Raw genomic sequence first — 22,523 nt, forward strand, 5'->3', positions numbered from 1 at the left:
GAAGGACCGTTCCCACAGTAACTGTAACTTTGGTCAAATACAAAGTAATACAACTTTGCCCACATTGTATGACATCGAAAAAAAAACGTTCTAACGCACATGCTTGCCATTTTCTGTGTTTGGAGAAGCTATTGTTTTGATAGTCGACAAGGCCTAGAACGTGCTACAGAGGATTGGGTAAGATACAGTATAAATAATGTAATATTGCTTACAAATACAAAGGCCTATTCCAGGTTATGGCATATCGTTCAGCGTCGAATGAAGGTAGGTCACTCAATCAGTTAAATATAAATGTGTGAAGCAATGCTTTACAAACATCCACAAACAACTTTTATCAAACTAGCTATTGGCCGTTTTATCATCCCTAAAAGTTGCAGTGTGCTTTTTGGTCTCTAATAATTATGCAAGGGGTTTTTCCTGCTTACATTCAACATTAAAATTAAGACAATTTAATGTATTTTTTAGATAGCAACTTGGGTATTAGTAGTTACAAAACACTTCCATTGTTTTCATAAATTGTTTAAAAACTGCAGGCCTATCAGTATTGAAATGTACAGATAGACCTCAAACGGTGCACTTTTTCATCCAGGCACAGTGGCATTTTATGCTTCAAACACCCATCTCTTGCCACCAAGCTAATGAAGTTAACTGATAGCATATCCATTCACATCAGGGACACAACACAGTTTTAGACGTACAGCTTGCAATAATGCACAATTGGCAAATGAGGCACAACAATTGCATGCCTTTCAAAAGCCATTGACTCATTCATGTTTTATCACAATCAATAATTTACTAGTAAGTACTTGGTGAAGATCGCATTCCCCCATTTGTGTCAAAGTTGTAGGAAAACCACTGATGAGAAGATGATAAACTACCAAGTTGAGTTAGGCTGCAGTATCCTTTTACTATGTTACAACTGCTACCGTCAGAACAAAAGTATAACAGGAGTAATGTAAACCTGTGAATTCTTTACTTTGTAACATTAGTCACTTGGTTTATGTTGAAAATCTATCCACAAATGTAAACTATATTCTTTATTTTAACTGGGCTTGTGTATGATGTGTTTTTTTTGTGTCACTTTGGATAACTTTAACTTTTTTAACATACTTTTCCAACATTTTTGGACAGATACACTTGGTCCTACAAGTTACTGCACCTGCTGTTGCTTGGCCATATGTGAGTACAGTTCAACATCTGGACACTAGATGGCGGACATGTCTCACTGGTCAAACTAGTACTTCCCCATTCTACCACACACTGTTATGTACTCCACAAGACACAAAGCTACAACATGTAGGCTGGTATTGTTCATAGGTCCTAACATTACAGGAAAGACTTGACTCATCAACATGGCAGCTGACAGATTGTGGCTATCACTGTACAGACATGTAAAGCTCAGTGTACATTCAGCTAGTGAGTCCTGTGTGTGTCAGATGTCAGTCCCCGGGGACAGCATGCACAGGACCAGTGGAAGACGTGACAGTAGACCTCAATAGTTGAACCATGACCGCAGCGAGCGGCCAATTACATCACCTTCTAACAGCCTGGCTTCTAACAGCCTGTCCACACTAATGTTATTTTATTGCAATTTAATTATGCTCAGGTTTCCACAGGGGCCAAATCCTTTTGAATAATTTACATACAGCCACAATGATTTGTCGGCTCGAAAAAGACAAAGTGCACACTTCTGTGCTCTCATTTTTTTGTTTTTAATTCCTATAATATAAATCATTAAAACAATAATCTTATGTTTTATTTCCAACTAAGCATTTCCTGCAGTTAGAACCAATGCAGCCTTGGGTTTGAAGGACAGATCATTTATTAAGCCTAAAAATACTTAAGGGGAATAATTGGTCAAACTTAATTTTGCATTAATGACATGTCCATTGCACAATATATTAAGCTGTTCTTTTAAAGGGCAGTGAGCATTTATAAATGAGCCTGAGAGTAGGCAATACTCCATTAGGGCTTACTCGGGCTGGCATTTACACCTAATAATGCTTTGGTCACACTGATGGAAACTTTTGTAGAAATGGTTACTTGTCTATGTTAAATAGGTCACCTTTAGCCACAAATACAATTACATAATATCTAATATAAATTAAACATGCAATTCCAATTTTTTTTGTCTATTTTGATACACTTACTCATATACTTAACATTTTGTAAAGGCCTAACTTGAACTCAAAACCTTTTTCAAGAGTAAATAATAAGAGCGAGTCTGAATATACACACTAGCTCATGTAGAATGGTCTCTGGGACAACACCTGTCTTTTGAGGTTGCAGTGTTATCCACTTGCTCTGATTCACATTTAAAAGGCTCCTCAAAAGGTTCCCTTCTCCTCTTGACCGCTTGATTTACTGGCTATTTGTGGTTTAGCGCCATCCAAGACAATTGGTTTGCTCCTCCTTTTCTGAAAGAAATTGGAATTTAATTAAGAGAAGGTCTTAAGCAGGTCTTAAAGACTTGGTGTCATTTGTTGGGCTTGTGTAAAAGCTGCATTAGAGATTACCCCGCTGGAAAAGCTTTTTAAACGAGACAAGTGCAGCCATAGTAACGGTGGACAGGAGCCTTGTGGAGGCAGAAAGGTGAAGGGGGACTTTGACAAGATTTATTCTTCTCCAACTGAGACTGTTTCTTTCTTGAGGTCCCCCGCTCCACAAGCAGCATTTGAAAAAGAACTAAGGGGTGGGGGATAGGATAAAGGAGGTATATATTAAGCTTTTCTTTCCTCTCACCACTTAATTTCCTTGCAGGCGCGCCTTGCGCCGTTGTAATGAATGTAATTGCCGCCTTTGATGAGAATGCTATTATCTGGATCACACTTTATATGGGCAAACAAGACTACCCCTCCTTCCACCTCCACCTCCCATTTAACTCAGTATTGAGACCCCCCAATTATGCAGGGAACAAGTGGCTTTTCATAAAGCCAGTGTGTCGCTCTTGATTGGTGAGGCTTGGAGCCGTCTACATGTGGACAAAGGATAGATTAGACGTGATATAGGCACACCCAAAACCCCATTTCCTTGATTAATTTCCTGCATGCCTCACAGAAAGGGCTCACTCTCTTCCCACTGAATTATATCTCTTCCTTAAAGACAAACTTTCATTTTTTGATAAATGTGGCAACTCAGTGGACAGACAGACATTTTATTGACCTAAGTTTGACCACAGCTGCCTGGGTTTCAGGAAGAAATAGGATTGAAAAAGAGAGAAATGTTTCACTTCAACGTAGGAGGATGGATTTATTTTTCTTCTAAAAAGCTCAGAATCTTTGTGGTACTTCTGCCCTCGGCCAGGATCAACTCACTTTTCATGCTCATCTTTTTGTGCTCTCATGTCTTTAGCCTCAGAACACACACACACACACATAAACACACGCGCACACACACAAAAACATAGGTTGTTCACCCATCCTCTTCCTCTGTCTTTCACACCCCCCCTTTCACACGCTAAACACCCATTTGATAATAGTGGCGAAAAGATATGATGGGATTTTATGAGGCAATGCGCGATAAAGCTGCTGTCACCTTAGGAAGTCTAAGTGTTCTTCTGACTGCCTTATTACCGTATTAAAGCACCACTCGACGCATTCACACACACCTCAGCTTGGCTCTGACAACCCGGTGTGATTCTGTCCAATATTCCACCAGGCTGAAATATCGAGAACAATCAAATAGACTGTCACAAGTGACAAATTATACTATTACTCCTCAAAGATTGTCATCCTTGAAATGAATTCATAGCCATTTCTTCTTTATAGTTGAGTGATTATTCCTTTAAGCAAGCAATTCCCCAGTGATAAATTGGTAATCAATTAATTTGACTATTATGCTTTGAGAGTGGCTCCAAGGGATCAGCAGCATTGCTCCAATACTACCTCCTGGTGCTCTTTGTCCTGATGGATGTCTCCTGCCCAACCACCTGACTCTTTAAGGTTTATACCATCAGAAACCGTTTGCCATCCGGACCCAGTCACGGCAGAGAAAGAATTGGCCAATATTTTTGACTGAAGTGGCATTTTAGCAGTACATATTTGATTATCCCACTACCAAAACCATGGCCCACAAATAAAGAAGATGGTATGATAGCTTTTGACTGGCCAGCTAGCTCCCAACTTGAAATGAAGTGTCCGGTTGTGAGTTATTGTGGCCAAACGTCATTTGTACAGCCTGAAAAGTGGGGACATTTTTCTTGCTTGTCACTCTCTGGCCATAGCTCATTGTCCTGAATGATGCCTCTGAACGCACAGTTGCCCTAATACGAGCATTTCACTCGCACCGCAAGAGGCTGATAATGGATTAGCCTGTCCATAGGAAGATAATATAGTGCATCCACTGGCACATCTTTAAACCACAATGGGTCACAGGTAGAGTATCGAGTATCACCATGTCCGCTCACAACTAGCACTGATCTTGGCCATTATCTTCATTCTTCTGATTGAAACCAAAAAACAATGTCTTTTTCTAGGGCTGCAGCTAACAATTATCTGTTTTGATCATTCTGTTGATTGTTTTCTCAATTAATTGTTCAACCACTTAGTAGTTTGGTCTATGAACTCCTAGGAAATACCATGAAAATGTACATGTAAGTGTTTTCAAGAAGGCTTGTTTTGTCAAACTAAGACCCTAAAACGTAATGATATTTAGTGTATGTAATCACAGTAAGCATGGAGCAGATTCTGCATGTTTGGCATTTTTTTCTAGATAAATGATTAAATAATCAACCAATCTAATCTAAATCTGTTTAATTTTATTTAATTTAAAAACAACATATTTTCTGTCATACCGTTCCTAAGGTATGAGCTGTTTTTAATGAGTGGACATAAAGATAGAAAGTGCAGTTTAGATATATCTCTTCCTGTCAGTGTGCAGTGTGTTTTAAAATAAAATGTATTGTGTTGTGTGGATAAAAAAAAAAATGTAAAGCTGTAATTGCAGTACCGCAATACCGTGATATTTTTGCTAAAGGTGATCATACTGTCTGAATCGTATACCAGCCCATTGCTAGTATAGAGTATCGACAAATGCCTTGTTACTCAATACCAAATTTAAATACCTGGTAAATCTCATCAGAGTAGGTGGACCAGCATGCAGCATGCTTCTTCCAAGATCTAATAATGCTTTTGATTGGCTGACTCACACATAGTAGAATCATGCGGGAATGACACTACGTTACACACAGACGGGGTGTGTGAGAGGCTTGACAACTTTGCGTGTCACATTGGTTTAAAGCTGGTGAAAAATACATAAAAAAAATGGTATCAAAAAGTATTGAATCTGTATTAAACATGTTTTTAATGAAAACCAGCCCTAGACAGAAGTAAAACATGCTCATAAGGGTGTTTTATAAATCACTTTAATAATTATAATGCATAAACATTAATATAATGAACTAACCTGGTCCCAGTATTCCCTGGGGAGCTCACTGTTTTAAAAACTCTAAATTAGCTGTTGAGTTTTGTTCTCTATATGTATTGTATGGATCTGCTGGAGAGCGGTCTGGATTGGACAGTCCTCCTAATGTAAGAGAAAGGGAAAATTTAGAATAATGAGGTTTCTTCCCTCTGAGGATTATTGATCAAACCCAATCTGACCAGGAATGATTCTTTTTCCTGTGCTGTAATATTAATAATGTATCAACATCATGAACAGAACTGGTCCCATGATTCCTCGGGGAGCTCACAGCAAAAATCACAATCTAGCACACTCCAAATAAGCTGTTGAGTTTTTATCTCTGTATAGTTCTAAGTGAATGTGCAGTCTGAGTAAAGAGTGGTCGAAATTGGACTGTTCTGCTAATGTGAAGGAACTGTTAGATTAGACTTCTGCCCTTTTAAGGATATTGATCAAACACAATCAGACCAGGAACAATTTCCCATGTTCCCCCGCTCTAATATTAATGGTATATTATTTTCAAAACTGGTTGTAGTATTGCTCGGGGCACCTACGGGGAAAAAAACTAAATGTTCCAAGAAATATGATGCACACCTGAAGGAGAGTTCCGGCCAATTCCGGCCAATTTGTAGCTCATCCATTTTATGTGTGATCGATCTGGTCTTGGTGAGTAGGAGGCTTGGTGTCGATCTGTGTGCTAGAAGGCAGACTTCGTCCTTACCTCCCGCGGCCGACTGTCCAACTGCCCAGCTAAGGGCACTAGCACACACATCAACACCAAGCCTCCTACTTACCAACATCAGATTGATCACATGCAAAATGGATGAGCTACAAATATACATGGAACTGCTGTATAAAAATGTTTTACTGGCTAAAATCTAAGGAGTAGATTGAAACAATGCTGAAACGGTAGTCCAAACTTTTTTTATTTCATTTTTATTTAGAAAGTTTTAGACACATTCTCATTTAAAGTTGTAGTCCGTAAGATGTGAGTTAGGTTGTTTCTAGCAGCAGCTTTGGCGGTAAGACGTAATTGCAGGCAGGCTTCTATGACCTCATCTCCCAGAGTTCCTTTAGAAAACGAGTGTGTTGTCTGTCTGACGTTGCCAGATTGGCAGCTCTCACTTGCGCGATGCCTTCACATGATACAGTCCAAACTGATAGCAGTTTAGGAGCTAAGAGCTAATTCATCCATGAAGATGAGAGCCGTTTGGGGACACGCACAGCTGCGGAGATGATAGAGCTGGGGAGGCAGCGCCTAGCTAACGTGGCTAACCGTGCTAACAATGTCAACAGTGTTAACACAGCTACTCATCGAGGGGGGCGGGGAGAATCAAAATAAGAAATCAATAATATAGAATAATAATATAGAAATCAAAATAAGTTGAAGGGGTGATTTATTGTTAACCTCAAACCACATACACCTATTCTGATATAAGCTCCTAAATACAATTATGAACCTGAAAATGAGCATAATACAAGCACTTTAAACCACCCTGACCAGGAAACATTTCCCATGCTCCCTGCTGTTCTTTGTCCTTTTCTAGCCATTAACAGTATTGACATTAGTCACAGGCCATCACTGTTTTTCTTATGCAGATTACACATGCTTACAGAAAATAATGACAGCAACACATTTTAATGATATACAGCAGCGTTGAGCTCTGCACAGTCTACACTGCAAGACAACTTAGCTGTGTTTTTTTCTACTTCTTTTACTAGTTCTAAAATACAGTTCTATATTGTAGCCTATACTAATACAATTCTTAGTATATGCTAAACAACCTGCCACTAGGGTAAGATTGTTAAACATTTCCAATCCAAATAAATGTATTTCAAGGACATTTTAATGATACACAAATTTCTGACACAAAGGAAACTACACTTGAGAGAAATTATTCCCTGCTTGGCTTACGCTGATTTCAATGTGTGGAAATGCAAACACGTCAATTCCAGTTAGAACTATGGACTTTAATGCCATTATGAACCATTTAGTGACCTGACAAAGTGACCAACATTTCTCAATAACAGAACATGGAGAGTCTGCAACCATGGTTAAGGCACTCCCATCATATACTCATGCACATATGTACATTAACAATAATAACAAACATTATGCATATGAGTTTAAATCAGACCAGGATCAGTTTGAAGCTCCAGAAGCTGCTTGCTCTCCCTGCAGTGGCTCTTTGGCCCTCCTGCAGGCATCGTTAGCCAGACGATGATGTGAGCTACCAGGGCCATAATGGGAGGGTTGACTGACCCCTGACCCCCTATCGATCCGCTGGCTGTGACCAGCTGGGCCTCCCCAAACCCAGTCAGCTGAAGAGGTGTTTAAAATCTAACACCCTGGCTCCCATCCACTCCGCAACACACTCATTAATTACATCATTTACCTGTGACAGTGACAAACCTGCCCAGCCACGCCGCAGTTTATTAAGGTCACTGTATAAAGCCCAGGCCAAACCCAGATCAGAAGTGTGTGTGTGTGTGTGTGTGTGTGTGTGTGTGTGTGTGTGTGTGTGTGTGTGTGTGTGTGTGTGTGTGTGTGTGTGTGTGTGTGTAATGGGGAGTGAAAAGACCCCATCTTATACTGTATAGGATTATGAGTATAGATGCATGATCCAAAGGGGAGTGTGACTGCTTTTTCCTGGCTTGTCAAGCTCCTTGGTGGGGAAGTTTATTTTGATTTATTTGATATGTTGAAAGACAAAGATTGCCAATTTTCTTGTACAGACAAGAATATGAGTATAGATTCTAGAAACAGCGGAGGAAAAAAATATCACAAACCAAACCTGCCCAGAAAAGTTTATCATTGTAGACCTTGTAAAACACCTTGCAAGCAACGATATTTGACATGTTTTTGGATGAAATATAAAATCTTGCGGATTTAAGACCACTTTGTTTTTTTATGTCTTTTCTGTTTTCACTTTCTATGCCAATTTGCTGACTCAGTTCTTGGCCTGTCTTTGTTGTCTTTGATGCTCATGAGCAGCTGTATGTTTGCGGCCCATTCATTCCTCAACTTTTGTTGCTGCCTTTGCATTGCCTCTTATTTCTGCAGGTGTCTCCAATTCTACATCCACCTAAAAATCACCCTTGTTCCCCCACCTTCAACCCTCCTATTGTTTCTCCTCTTTCGGTATCCCTCTGCCTTTTTTCTTTCCTATAGACCTCAACACAATAAAAGATCATTGGTTTCCTCTTGCCATATCTTTCCCCCTACACACTGGTATTTCAATCTCAACTCAATCGAGAAGGCTGACCTGCAGATATAAAGAATTGGCTTTAAGGCTTTCGAAATGGAACTAAATCTGCTGCAAGTCACACTGGGGGGAAATAAGCGGCAAATGTAAGTAAGCATGAAATAGTTTTTCATAAATAATCCAAATGACAGCAGGCTTTCTAATGGTGCCAGGGGGCTGTAAAAGAATATGTTGCCAGTTTCTCCCCTATTAAAGTGAAATAGAAAGCCAAATACATAACAGTGCTGACGGAAAAGTTTCATACCTGGGCCCATTGGTTTAGAGATTGAGGACACAGTTGGGTGTTAGAGGTAGTTGTAGTTGGAGGTAAGGTGGTGGAGTGATTGCTAGCTTTACATTTGAAGTCTTTCCATTGCAGGAAAAAGAATGACCCTCCCTCACATCAAATCAATTGGTCAATAACTGCCCCCTTTTTCCTGCGTGTGCACAGGTAGGCAGAGCTCATCTGTCCCTGCACAATGTTGATTTGATTTGCACTTATGTTTTTACAAATAATCAATGCTCCATTTTGACTAATACAAGGGCCATTGTCGGAGAGGGAAAAGGAGTGAAGGAAAGAACGAGAGATATTAATGGGAATGCCATTGACAGAGAAGATAAATGCCAGAATGTTAAGGTGTTACACGGTTTTATAAAGTCTAAAACAGCACAGAATCATCTCAGTAGTTCTCAAAATCCTTCATTGTAACCAGTGGTGGAGGGAGTATTCAGATCCCCTTAAGTAATACTGCATTACAAAAATACTACATTACAAGTAAAGTTGGCTTAAAAATTTCACCCAACGACATTCAAGGGTTATTAGCAAAATGTACTTGGAGTAAAATACAAATTAAACATACTCTCTGGTTTAAGTTTTATACTAAAATTAACTAATTATTATTAATTATGTATCAATGTTTAACTTGAATTTTATGGTTCTAGTCGGTTGATCAGCTAATTTTAACTATTCTTTAGGCAGTTTAGTCATTATACTTGTTAGTATGAAGTAATATGAAATGGGAATACTTATGTAAAGTACCTCAAATTTGTACTTGTACATTACTTGAGTAAATATAAATAGTTACATTCCAACACAGAAGGTTAATCTGGTAAATTGTCATATCTGCTTTTAGTAGCGTTCTCTTGTTATATTTAATGTTTAGAAATTGCTCCAACAAAACAAACTTGCATGCATGAGGTTGACACTGTTAGTTCTATAAAGCTGTCACATTCAGTTGCTGTGTTTGTGTGTGAATGGGGGAAAAATTGTTGTGTGTGTGTGTGTGTGTTTGTGTGTGTTTGTGAGTGTGTGTGATTTGAAGTCCCCTTGAGTCAGAGTTATTTATTGCTATTAAATGGTTAATTTTCCTGCGTGCCCTGAGGACTTATGGGTGCATTAAGATGTGTGGAATATAGAGTTGTCAAGGGTTGGTGTAAATTCAAATGTATTAGTAATTGATGCTGGTGTCTCGTGTGTTTCCCATTTTTAACAGAAGGGAAAATGATGATTTGACTCTGATGATTTTATTATTATTTAATTTTATGTTAGGGGAGTATTTGATAACGCTTCCATGTTCCATATAAGGTATATTGTATATTCAGATTTTCTTCTCCTACATGGCCAAACTATGTAGACAGAGCCCTTATTTATCAACCTGTTTTGGACTTAAGTAAAAAGGGATTTTTTACTTTAACTTCTTCTTGCAAACTTAAGAATAACACTTTCAGAGCTCCAGACATCTCTTTAGTTGGTTAGATCTTACATGGCTGCAGTACCACACCTTCTTCTGAGACATGATCTGGACTGAGTGTGTAAAATATCATTGGTTATAATGAGTTACATGTTCAGAATGGGGGAGTTTAAATTTCATTATTCCTTATTACTTTGTTGGCCATTAGATTTTTTTATGTGTTATTGCAGGGAAAGTTAAGGATTTGTAACAAATGACAGTGGGGACTGTTCACACTGTTTTCTGTATTTATCTTACTAATAACATTACGCTGGAAGAAATAATACATTGAGGGCACATCAAATCTATCTTACACTGTGTGTGTGTGTGTGTGTGTGTGTGTGTGTGTGTGTGTGTGTGTGTGCGCGCGCAAAAGGTCTCTCTTGTCATGCTGCTCAAGTTTCCTCTCATTAGGCAGTCCTGACTCCTGACAGCTACTGGAAGAACTATACTGATCAGCTGACAGTAATAGCACTCTTTACAACCCTGCGACACAAGAGAAGGAGAAAAGAGAACAAACAAACACCAATTACTGTCCTTCAGGAGGAAGGTGGCAGTCATGTTTGTGATCATGTGCACCTTACTACACTCACCGACAAAACAAGAAGGTCAGTGGAGTTGTGTCCACAGGGAGGATACAAGTATTAGTGTAAAGTAGGAAAACACAATTTGGGTCTCTGACCTAGAGTGTGAGACCCTTGTTGAGTTTAATAGTCCTGTTTTGTGTTGGGGTATTTCTTCTGTTCTCTTCCGATAAATGCAGGTTTTCTACTAAGCTAATGGAAAGGAAGAAGTGCTATTAGTTTTGATTGCTTAGTAATGGGCTCTTATTCATTAGCCAATCTATTGATCCATCAGTAATCAATTTTGTCTCATTTCCAAACCATGAGCTGAATCTCAATCCATTTCCTAAAGTGTCTCAGACAAGACTAAAATTGACCCCAGCCCTTCACGTACTTAATCCAACGAGAAGGTCCAGTTCCTCTTTAATGTGGATTTCTGTTACCTTGTAGTGGAGCGCACACATCGGTCACATATATGTCACGGACTGTTGGCTTCAGTGGTTGTGGGGGGGACCGTTGGCTTCAGTGGTTGTGGGGGAGACTGTCTGTTGTCTCTGGCCTGTGGATGCACCCCGTTTGTGGTTCTCACTTGAGTCAGTTCCTCTGGTCTGCTGTTGGGGTTCTAGGGTAACACTTTCTCATCCCTCTCAGGGTCACATCCTTGATACCAACTGCTCCTCAATTATGCAGTGACACAGAGAGATCAGCTGTCTTTGTGGATGTGGACAAGATAATAGGGTGACACCAAGTGTGCATTACGCTAATTCTCTGGGTCAAGGCTGGGTTTGTAGCCAAGCTCTTCATAGGACGGTACAGCCTGTTAACCTTTAATGTGTTTCTTTGAAGCTGGTATTTGGTGCTCACTGTTAGTTCAGAAATTTCAAATCACTTTGTCGATTCAAATAGTTTTATTCAATTTAGTTCAGAGACCCATAGTCACTGACTGTGTAGTTATTTCACCTGTCTTTTAAACACATGATTGCATCACAGCAGATGTACTTTAGTCTTTTTTAGTCAGTCCAGTAGTACATTCAGTATTTTGCCAGTTCAGCACAAAACCAAGCCTGTGCAAGAACTGTTTTGATAGCCTATCTCTAGCCTCTCTTAAATATGTAGCTGTCTGAATGTTGCATAAAACACGTTATTTACAAACTTTGCTCTGAGTGGACAGTTGTTCTTGGATGTAGCTGCTGTGTTACACACGAGGAAGGAGGAGGCAAGTTTATTTCCTGACTTCAGAATAGCCTTGTGTAGGGGTAAACACGTTTGGGCTTCTGTTTCTGCAGGCATTAAAACCAATGTAATTGGCTCTTGCCTGGTTTTTGCTCATGTTACGTCAATAGACGTTTACATAAAGTTGAGCCTTTCTTAACTTTCCCCTGTAGTGCTGCTGGGCAACTTTTGAGTTTCTGTAGCTTGGGCAGCGCCGGGCTTCAGTGCCAGGTCCCATTCACAATGAATAGCAGCCTATCGCTGTCCCAGCTTTTGAGTTATATCATAATTCAGTAAGCTTTTAACCAGGCTGAGCTGAGCTGGCAATGGTGCTCTCCGTCACCAGTGAGGGGAGCTCCACTGCTAAAAGCTACTGATTTGGTTTCCTGAAAAAGATAGTATTTAAAGGAATAGTACATTGTTTTGAGAAATACAATTTTTCGGGTTCTTTGCAAAGGTTCAATGCGACAATTGATACCACCCTTACTTCTGCATAATTGAGTTAGCAGCTTATAAAGAGTGAAAACAGGGGGGATCTGCTAGTCTGGCTCTGTCCAAAGGTAACATTGACCCACCAGCATTTTAAGCTCACTAATTAACACATTATGTCTTTCTCTAATTTCCACAGCAACTAAAGTGTAAAAATTAGTATTTGGTGTTTTACGGTGGGATCTGTGCCAGACTATTTCTTGTCCTGCGGCAGTAACTTCATGAAATCTCTGCAGGTAATCAATACATAATCCAGTACATAACCCCCAGTAAAATGTGGAATTGTTAATTTTACACATTGGTTTTTGAACGTATTAAACGTCCAAAATAGACCATGTTACAATTTTTGAGCTTAACAGGTGCTGATCATTTACCCTTGGATAGAGTTAGGCAATATCCCCCTGTTTACAGTCTTTATGCTAAGCTGAGCTAACGGGCTGCTGACTCCAGCCACATGTTTACTGTACAGACATGATAGTGGTATCCATCTTCTCACCTAACTCTTGGCAATTATGGGAACAAGTGCATTTACCAAAATGTCAAACTGTTTCTTTAATATGTTTTTGCGCTGATGAGTTCACATGAATCAATTATGTGATTAATAAGATATGAAACAAACAAGTTCCTTTTTTCAAACATTCTTGGTTGAATGGGTCGCCTGGGTCACATTTAGATATTGGTAAGTGGCTTTGAATAGCTCCCTTGATTTCACGGTTCCAAATGACCCGCGGTAATCAGGTCATTAAAATGAGCCCATTCTCCACATCTGACACACTTCTACTCCCGCCTCATCTGAATTACAAATCAGCTTTGGAGTGCTTTCTCAAACAGAGGGAAAAAAGAAAAGAGGGAAAACTGACTTTCTCTTTATTTTCAGGTTAACCTTATTGCTATATTTAGGAGTAAAAATGGTAAAAAAAAAAAAAAAAAAAAAAGCTAGAGGGGGAAAAGGTCCTGTCAAAAGTGCCAGTGCCTGTGTGAAAGTACCCGGTTTTGTTAATTCATCCCTTAGGACCGGATAAGTCTATCAATCTGTTAAATTGGACAGCCATTAGGTACCCTGGTTTATGTGTTTCAAGCTGTTAACTAGAGGCTGATTGATTGTTGTTCCTTTGATGGGATATGCTGATCTAATCTCACTGTGTGCACGTTTGCAATAAATTACACAATTCATTTCCCCCATTTAGAGGAGGGGGGAAATCACACCTCCAGGCATGCCTACGCTCTGCAGGCAAAAGAGCAGGGAACCTATTTTATGGTGCCATTTAGCCAGCAAGCTTTCAGCAATCCAAGCCTTCTTTCAAACCCCCCTCCCTCGCCCTCTACCCCTCCAAAAAATCGAAGCATAATCAAGGTGTATGTTTAGAAAATTTATTGTTATAATTTTCCCCCATAATCTCTTTCATTTTCCTGCAGCCGTGCTGACATAGATCATCATCTAAAAAGAGAAAATGGATAGCAGTTTAAAATTTATCGGTCTTTGATTCTCAATTATACGTGTTTATGACTTCATCTGTCTTCAGTGACTTCAACCTTTTCCATTATGGTGGAATATTATTTGTACGGAATCCATTAAATTCACAAGGCAGGACTCTAATGGTGGGGCTGCAGCGATTTGCAGAGGGAAAAGTTTTGAAAGGTTGGCTTTAGGAAAAGCGCGGCTGTTATGACACAAGAAATTGCTTTATTGATGGTCTGCTCTGCTGCCTGTGCATTTGGCCATTTGTTACCCGTCCTATATCTATATCTCAGCCTGACACTGATGAGAACTTTTCTGTTGCCCTCTCCAGATTACCGAGTTGTAATGACACATACAGGCAGGCTGGGTAAAAGCTGACAATCCATGGGCGAGTTTTTGGAGGTACAAAGGGTGGGCATTGAGGCTGGGAACCCGGAAGGCTCGGACAAAGCGGCTCATAGTAGAGAAAATGGGCTACATTGCTCCTACGACTGTTTCCATCCAAACCTTACAGAGGTCATTGTCTCTGCTGAGAAACAATACAGGAAGAGAAGGAGTGATAACGTGGATAAATGAGAGCAGGAAAGATAAAAAAGGAGAATAGACCTTCTTTGTGCCCATATCTATTCCTAAGGTACATGCTAAGTGACTATTTCTAAAAGTGACTAAACACTACGAGAAGATGACAGCCTTGTGTGACTATAGTAACTTTGCCAGAACAGCTGTCATTCCCCTCCTTAAAAACATGATGTTTCCTGTTTACACAGGAAGTAACAAGATTCCCTCTAGTCAAGTGGCCGCTGAAGTGTTCCAACCTGAATGACATTGAGCTCCGGGTTGAGCTGGTGCAAGGGGCCGAGTAAAAGCTAATCAGGCTGTAATTCAAGATTTGCCTGGCCACTTACAATCAATACTCGCACAATCCCAATTAAAGCTTGCCGGGTCAGTGGAGGGCCACCAATTCCTTTACAAGTTAAATGCAATACTTAAATCTAAAGCAATCTCAGTGTGGCCTTCAATGGTTTAATGGCTCGTGCCAACAGGAGTGTCCAGTTAAAAGTGCAAGAAGGATACAGGGTGGACAGGTAATAGTGATAAATGTTTGTTTTTTTCCTTCAAGTAATACTAACATAGCTTTAAGGACTTTTTTATAGTGTAGTATTGGTAAAGGATCAAAATAGTTTCTCCAGAATGCTTCTGAATCCGTTAGCTACTTTAAAGATTGCGAATTTACATTTAAAAAATGTGAAATGCTACTTTAATGCATCAGAAAAAAATAATCCGATGAGTTTGGGTACTTTAATTTTTGAGACTTTACATTTTTCCAATAACACTTACTTTTGCTTGTAATGGTGTATTGCCTATTTTACTTAAATAACAGATCTGAATACTTCCTCCTACATCTTCAACACCAACTATTTTTCCAATTTTCCTTCCAGTTTTCTCCCTGTGAGCTTTTGTCATTGAATCCATGTCTTTTATCACAATTTTGACCCACAGAAAGGAATTCTCACAAGATATCAAAACAAAAATCTATATTTAATATGGGAGCAATTACAAAGCGAAGTTGGCTGCACAGGGCCGTTGTCACCAGAGCGCGTGTTTTTCATCAAATAGGTCATTAGACGATGATGGATGTAAACCTATAAAGTATCTAAACTGGACCTTTTAACAAACCACGAGCAACACTATCATTTCTCTAATAGAACCTGCTGACCGTGTCATTCCCTCCTGCCATTTGTCATTTTTCCTTGTGAAATAATCAATATCTGGGTGCTTTGAAATAAATAATATAAAAGTCATAGTAACCTACCCCAGGAGCAACAAAAATAGACTTATGGAGCATTCAGAAGGCCTATATGGCCTCTGGGCAATGTCTACTGCATGTGTCTAATCAATGCATACAGTAATACGAACTGTGTTTTTTTTTTTTTTTTAAAGTAAAGGGTTTTAGTTTGTACAATTTATTTTCAGGGTTAGCATCAGTTGGATTATTTTTATCCCAAGTTATGAACTTTTATTATAGTAGTAAAGCATTGTGGTAGGCTAAATTATTATTTGTGGCATAAATATTACCGGGCCCTTTAACTATCTCTGTTGGACTATTCAAAAACACAACCTGGGAATCTGGCCAATATGATAACAGCCTACAAGAGTCACTTTTATCTAAGGGTTAAAATAATAATGCAGTGGAGAGTAATGATATCTGCACACTGAAGAGCTCACAAATTATATAATTTATTATTTATTTATTGCACCACCATTTTGGTCACATAGACCTTTATCAGACTCATTAGCTTCTCTGTGTTTGATTTCCTACTCTAATTTATACATCCTCCACTGTCTTTCCTTTTAAAATATTGTGACTTAAATAATTGAAATTATTCAAAATAATCTGTATTTAACAACATGAAACTGTATTTTTTAAATAGGTACACCATGGAAGAGGTTTGTTTTGTATTAGTATAGGTTAAGTTGTCAATGACAAATTGGAGTAAATACAGGAGGCTGCACAAATCCCACTTTCTTTCTTTTTGCACGTTTTATTTTGTAATTTTGTCATGCATGTTTGATTTTTTTACATACACTTTTATAACAGCTATTATGCAACACCTTAAACACACCAATTATACAAATCAGGGATTGTCATGTTTAGAAGAATTAGGACTTTTTTTTTTTGATTGTCCAATTTCCTGCTGTCCAGAATGATTAGTAACAGTTTCCTCTCTGAGTTTAGAAGTGTTGTGGAGCGTTTAAACAATGTACTAGAAAAACGTGGGTGAAATAGAAACCAGTAAGAGTCTGCAAGAGCTTGAGTTACTTTAATACTGTCCGGTGTGAATAGAGCTTTGGTTAGACACACTGACAGTATCCAAATTGTTTTTGGGGATACAGATATAGCTGATTGTTCTACCGCTGCAATAATTCAGACCTTATCCAGTTTCTAAAGAGCTGTCCATATTCACAAATACTGACTGAAGCATGACAAATGTGAAGGATTTGGCTTTAATAGAAACTCCAAACCAAATGCACACATTTTGCACCTCAGTGTAAGAGCATCATCAAATACCGGTGATGATGACCACGTAAGGAAAGGCGGTAATCACATCACTGTAACAGGATACCTCCACTTGAGCAGCTCACTAAATGAATAACACGTTAATTACACGGACATGCCGATGCTTGTAAGAACACTACAGATGATGAAAAAAAAGCACTGTAACACCCAGTGCAACCTTTACCTTGTCACTGACACCCTCTATTATAGCTGCACATCTCATGGCTAACTAATGGCTTTAGGGAGCAGAGGATGATGATGATTCATATAACTAAAATGAGTACATCTCAGTTATGAGTGTTTGTAGGACAAATATGCTGTACTTAAAAGGAAAATGTCTTGTCTCTATTGTTTTGGTTTGACACAAACTTGTTTTTATGCATTGACTTGAATTCATTGTGTTATGCCCCCAACCCTAACCAAGAGCCTAATCTTTACCCAAAAATGTAGTGTTTTGCCTTGTGGGGACCTGTTTTTAAATAAAAGGTGAGTCCCCATAATGTGACAGTGGGATGAGATTTATTTCTCCACAATGTGATTAATACACCTGCACCCACACACACTCTCCACACACCTGTATTTCCTCCTCTAGACCCACAGAGGACGCTGTCTCCCTGTCCTTCCACACCAGCTTTCAATGGACTGCTTTTTAACAAGTCAATTAATATCAATGAGTGAATATACATAGCACATTTACAAAGAGTGCAATCTGAGGAATGAATTAACCATATCGATTAGGGTGGAATAAATTACTGTGCGACCCGCAGACATTATGGAAGTGGCCCTCGCTGAAAATCAATGAATTAGAAATATGAATCTAATCGCCCATTGGTGGCACGTGGAGTTGCTGCAGCCGGATCTCAGGCCTTTTTCATTATGTCTGAGTTTGAGAAGCAAAACAAATGCTGGCATGGTGACCATACACCTATATTAGCCTATTTTCAATTTTGTTTTGTCAAGTTATGAAAACTAAGAACAATTCTGCACGAGACAGAAGGTGCTTTATTCAAACACAGCATGTGAATCTGAGACTTTTGCACTATTCAAGTATTACTGTTATTTTGTGAGTTTGCATGGCAGTGGGAGGATAGCTGTCAGATGGCTGGCTTGTTCATCTCCCACACGTTCATATAATGTACTTTTTATTCAATGTAATCATGTTTGCACAGACTCACTATATAAAAACATCACATTTAGGCCTCGGATAATGTATTAAGCATATAGGCCTACAGGCTGTAGGCTATTATCATTATGATTATTATGATTATTATTATTATTATTATTATTTCCTTGAAATAAATAGCGTTTGATGATAATTTTAGAAGCTGAATATGATTTTACATCTAAAATATATTCACGAACAGACACATTAACAAAAATCCCAGACACCTGCAGTCTGAGTGGTTAAAAAATGTATCCATAAAGTTTTTTTTTTTTTTTAACTCACTGGATTATGAGTAACCTCGTGCACTCGATCTGTTTGACTGTAATGCTAGCTGTGCGATGAGGTGCTTATCCCAAACCTTTCTTTTTGGCGCTAACAGCCTTGTGTTCATTTGCTGCCTAATTGGACTGTATGAGACCAATAATAGGCGAGCGCGCACAGCCTGCAGCCAGAGCGCACAGAGAGGGGAGGACGGTCTCTCTCTCTCTCTCTCTCTCTCTCTCTCTCTCTCTCTCTCTCTCTCTCTCTCTCTCTCTCTCTCCCCTCGCCGTCTCTCCCTTAATCCCATTTGCCATTGAACATGCCCAATCGCCTATACTTTCCGCATTTAACTTGGATGACATTTTTATTTCATCATTAGCATCAGACGCCAGACTGACTGACACGGTGGACACAGTTTGCGTTTTGACGAAGACCCCGGAATAAGACATCTCCATGTTCATACGTGTTTTTTTTATTGCTCAAACGTTTAGTTTTATTATTTTTCTATCTTAGAAGAACGCGTGTTTTGACGCGCTCTCCGGGTGTGAAACAGAGTCTTCGCGTTAAATCACTGAGAGATAAAACGGGGATTCCTCGCAGCCAGGATATCGACTGCCTGTAAGTCAGCCTTGCTTCCCCCCCTCTTTTAATTCCTGCTTCCGTGGTCCTCTGCGTTCAGACCACAATCAGCGATGCCAGAGACAACGCAAGAAACGTGCGCTTCGGCCAAGGACTCTCCTTTTTTCATTAAGAACCTGCTGAACTGTGATAGCAAACCGTCCAAACCCAAACCCGTGCTGGCGTCCACCAAGGCGGCCTTGGAGGGAGGATTTTCCCTTTCCCATGTCGGGGACTTCAACTTCCCACGCTTTGACCTGCCCGCACAAAGGTTCAGTCTACCGGCTCACTACTTTGAGCGCACCTCGGCGTGGTGGTACCCCTACGCCCTCAGCTCATCCGTCCACCTACACAGAACCGAAGGTAAAACATCACTGTTTATCATAGATCATGGTCTTATGAGCAAGTCATTGTCATGTTTAGTTTGTTTGATGTTGGAGTCTATATCATTAGAATAGAGAGTGGGAACTTTTTATTTATAAAAAGAAATAACAATCCCAACACAGGAACTTTCAGGACCGATTCCCATGTGCGTTTTGTGCCACATAAGAATAATTTGTCAGATACCAGTCATTTCCTCTTCATATAAAAGGGGATTTTGTTTGTTTTGGAGAAGGAACTTAATTTGAAGTGCATTTTCCTTACCACACAACAGGGTGTTCAGTGATTTGAAGCCTTGTCCTCGTTGAAGGCCTATGTTCCGTTATGCCACGATGCGGGATGATAGATCAATAAAGTGACACTGTGCATAAAATGAAGTAGGCCTAGACATCGTCAAATCACTGGGTGGGGGTGACGCTGCGCAGCGAGCTTGTGATTTGTCTTTACTCACTGTGAACATCTTACCCCAGAGGCTTGTTCACTGACAGCGTATTTTTTGTTTTGTTTCTGGGATTTTATTCACGTGGGATTTAAAACACGCGGATATGAATGGTGCCATCATGCGTCCACGCAAAGACTAAATGGGGATTTTTTTTCAGCCTGTGAAATAGAAGATATATTGTACAACCCTGATTTGTTCAAATAAAACTCACATATAAAGCAGGCCTACGTATATAGAACATTTTATATCATAAGTCAATTAAAAGTGTTCTTTTTAGTAGGGTAAAATAATACATTGAATATGTTTGAGCACGGTGTGGTCAGTTCTGTTTAGCCATAAACAAAGCGTAGGATATGTTAAATGTCACAAGCCATATTTTTCAGGATCAACAGGCTGTGATAAAATCCCAAACACACACAGCATCAGGCTCCAGTGTTTATAACCACATCTCCTTGTTTCCCCTTTTCAGTCACAGACAAACTACGAGCTAGAGACTCCTCTCCAACCTCGGGCACGGACAGAGACTCGCCGGACCTGGTTCTCAAATCCGAGCCAGACGTCAAAGACGAAGACGAAGACGATGAGCACAACAACAACAAAAGTGGCGACGAGATAATCCTGGAGGAGAGCGACACGGAAGAAGTAAAAAAAGACGAGCTGGGAGAGTGGAAGAAGAGCGACGACGACAAGAAGCCGTGCCGCAAGAAGAAGACGCGCACGGTTTTCTCCCGGAGCCAGGTGTTCCAGCTGGAGTCCACCTTCGACATGAAGCGGTACCTCAGCAGTTCGGAGCGGGCTGGCCTGGCCGCGTCTCTCCACCTGACGGAGACGCAGGTGAAGATCTGGTTCCAGAACAGGAGAAACAAGTGGAAGAGGCAGCTGGCTGCGGAGCTGGAGGCCGCCAACCTGAGCCACGCCGCGGCGCAGAGGATAGTCCGGGTGCCCATCCTCTACCACGAGAACTCGGCCTCGGAGAGCGGAGGCGCCGGTGCCAACGTGCCCGTGAGCCAGCCGCTGCTCACCTTCCCGCACCCGGGCGTCTACTACTCCCATCCAATCGTCACATCCGTGCCGCTACTCAGACCCGTTTGAAAATAGCTGAGTTTTCGGCACAACTTTGTGTCGATTTCAAAATCATCCGAAAAGTAAAAAAAAAAAGAAGAAAAAAAAAGACTATTTTTGTACAACTGACTGAATGAAGAAAAAAAGAGACACACTGTCAGGCCCACACGGAACTATTTTGGCAAATATAATGTGTCATTTTCCATAAGGGTGCTGTTTACATGTGATCCGACAATTCAAATCCCATGTTTTATATTATTATTATTATTATTATTATTATTATTATTATTATTATTATTATTATTATTAGCTGCCTATTAATTCTATAGGCCTAAATAATTATCACCTCAGGAGTCCACCTGCTTACACTGCCTGATGTCTTTTATTTTTCCATACACCATGATCTGCAGGCCAAACAACTTTTTTTATTTTTATTTTTTAACCTTGTTTACAAAAATTGGAGGCCTAAAGGCGCGGGCGTGCTTATTATCTGACAAAATTATTTGATTTTATTTAGGGTACATTTCCAGAAATCCTTACAAGATGATGTGCAATACGCTGACGGTGTGCTTTGAACTAATGACTCCACCAACCGGTAAACACGTTTGTCATCTATTCCCGCAGGTATATTGATAAGGCTTTGTTGGGTTTCTTTTTGTTTGCTTTTTAAAGCGCTTGACGAGGGACAATCAAGACAGTCACCTGTAAAATACCCATGTAGCTTTATGTTTAGTTTTAGTGATTCTTACTCTTGTTTCCTCTACATGGACACGTCTTTCAAGCACAAGTGTGAGCTCCCAATGTCTCTTAGTCTACTTTGTGTTTTTGAACAGGAGCGGCAAAAATATCGACACTGGTGTATAAAATATGTAAATGTATATATTTAATGAGAAACGGAGAGAGGAGCTGCCACTTCTCCTTTGTACAGTAAAAACAACGTTTTGATATTGTATTGCTGAACTATGTTGTGAAATAAATGGATAACATTCCTTACATTCAGGTCATGTTTGTATGCCATCTGTAGAGAATCTAGCAATGACCAGAGCCATTCTATAATGAAAGTTTTTTCACTTTGTCACATTTTTCATTAAAAAAAAGAATTCACCAAGAGAGGTAAAAATAATTAACGGTGTATGAAATTAATTAGTTAATTAATTACTATTCGGATAAAAGATACAGCCCCCCCAACACACACACACACACACACACACACACACACACACACACACACACACACACACACACACACACTTGTAGCTTGGGCAGGTAGGTTTCTGTAATCATCTTGGTGTTATGCACTAAAACGTTATTTTACATAAAAACGGGCTCAGTCAATTAGATACGTAATTGCCACCATCTTGACAAAATAATAGGTAATGTATTCAGAAGAGGACATTATCCCCTGATCAGCTGCTGTCTTTTAACATGTTTCTCTCTC

At 39.7% G+C, this 22,523-nt stretch overlaps 1 protein-coding gene across 2 annotated transcripts; it reads left to right on the plus strand.

Moving 5' to 3' along the window:
* The first annotated feature begins 98 nt into the window (after nt 1-98).
* Nucleotides 99-22,078, plus strand: hmx3a (H6 family homeobox 3a). 2 transcript variants are annotated; one of them, XM_034898441.1, is made up of 3 exons: nt 99-177; nt 1,132-1,237; nt 20,493-22,078. In XM_034898441.1, the coding sequence occupies exons 1-3, from the start codon at nt 100-102 to the stop codon at nt 21,113-21,115; spliced, it is 807 nt and encodes a 268-aa protein (XP_034754332.1). In that variant the 5' UTR covers nt 99; the 3' UTR covers nt 21,116-22,078. The 2 variants fall into 2 exon arrangements, with proteins under 2 accessions (XP_034754332.1, XP_034754331.1); XM_034898440.1 differs by lacking the exons at nt 99-177; nt 1,132-1,237 and adding an exon at nt 18,840-19,563.
* The last annotated feature ends 445 nt before the right edge of the window (nt 22,079-22,523 follow it).

The sequence above is a fragment of the Etheostoma cragini genome, chromosome 17, assembly GCF_013103735.1.
Source record: "Etheostoma cragini isolate CJK2018 chromosome 17, CSU_Ecrag_1.0, whole genome shotgun sequence".
Classification (NCBI taxonomy): Eukaryota; Metazoa; Chordata; class Actinopteri; order Perciformes; family Percidae; genus Etheostoma; species Etheostoma cragini.

Excerpts from the sequence above, each read along its gene's own strand:
- hmx3a (XM_034898440.1), top strand. The coding sequence starts at position 19,275 with ATGCCAGAGACAACGCAAGAAACGTGCGCTTCGGCCAAGGACTCTCCT. Across the intron at positions 19,564-20,492 it reads CCACCTACACAGAACCGAAG|TCACAGACAAACTACGAGCT; the intron begins GTAAAACATCAC and ends TCCCCTTTTCAG.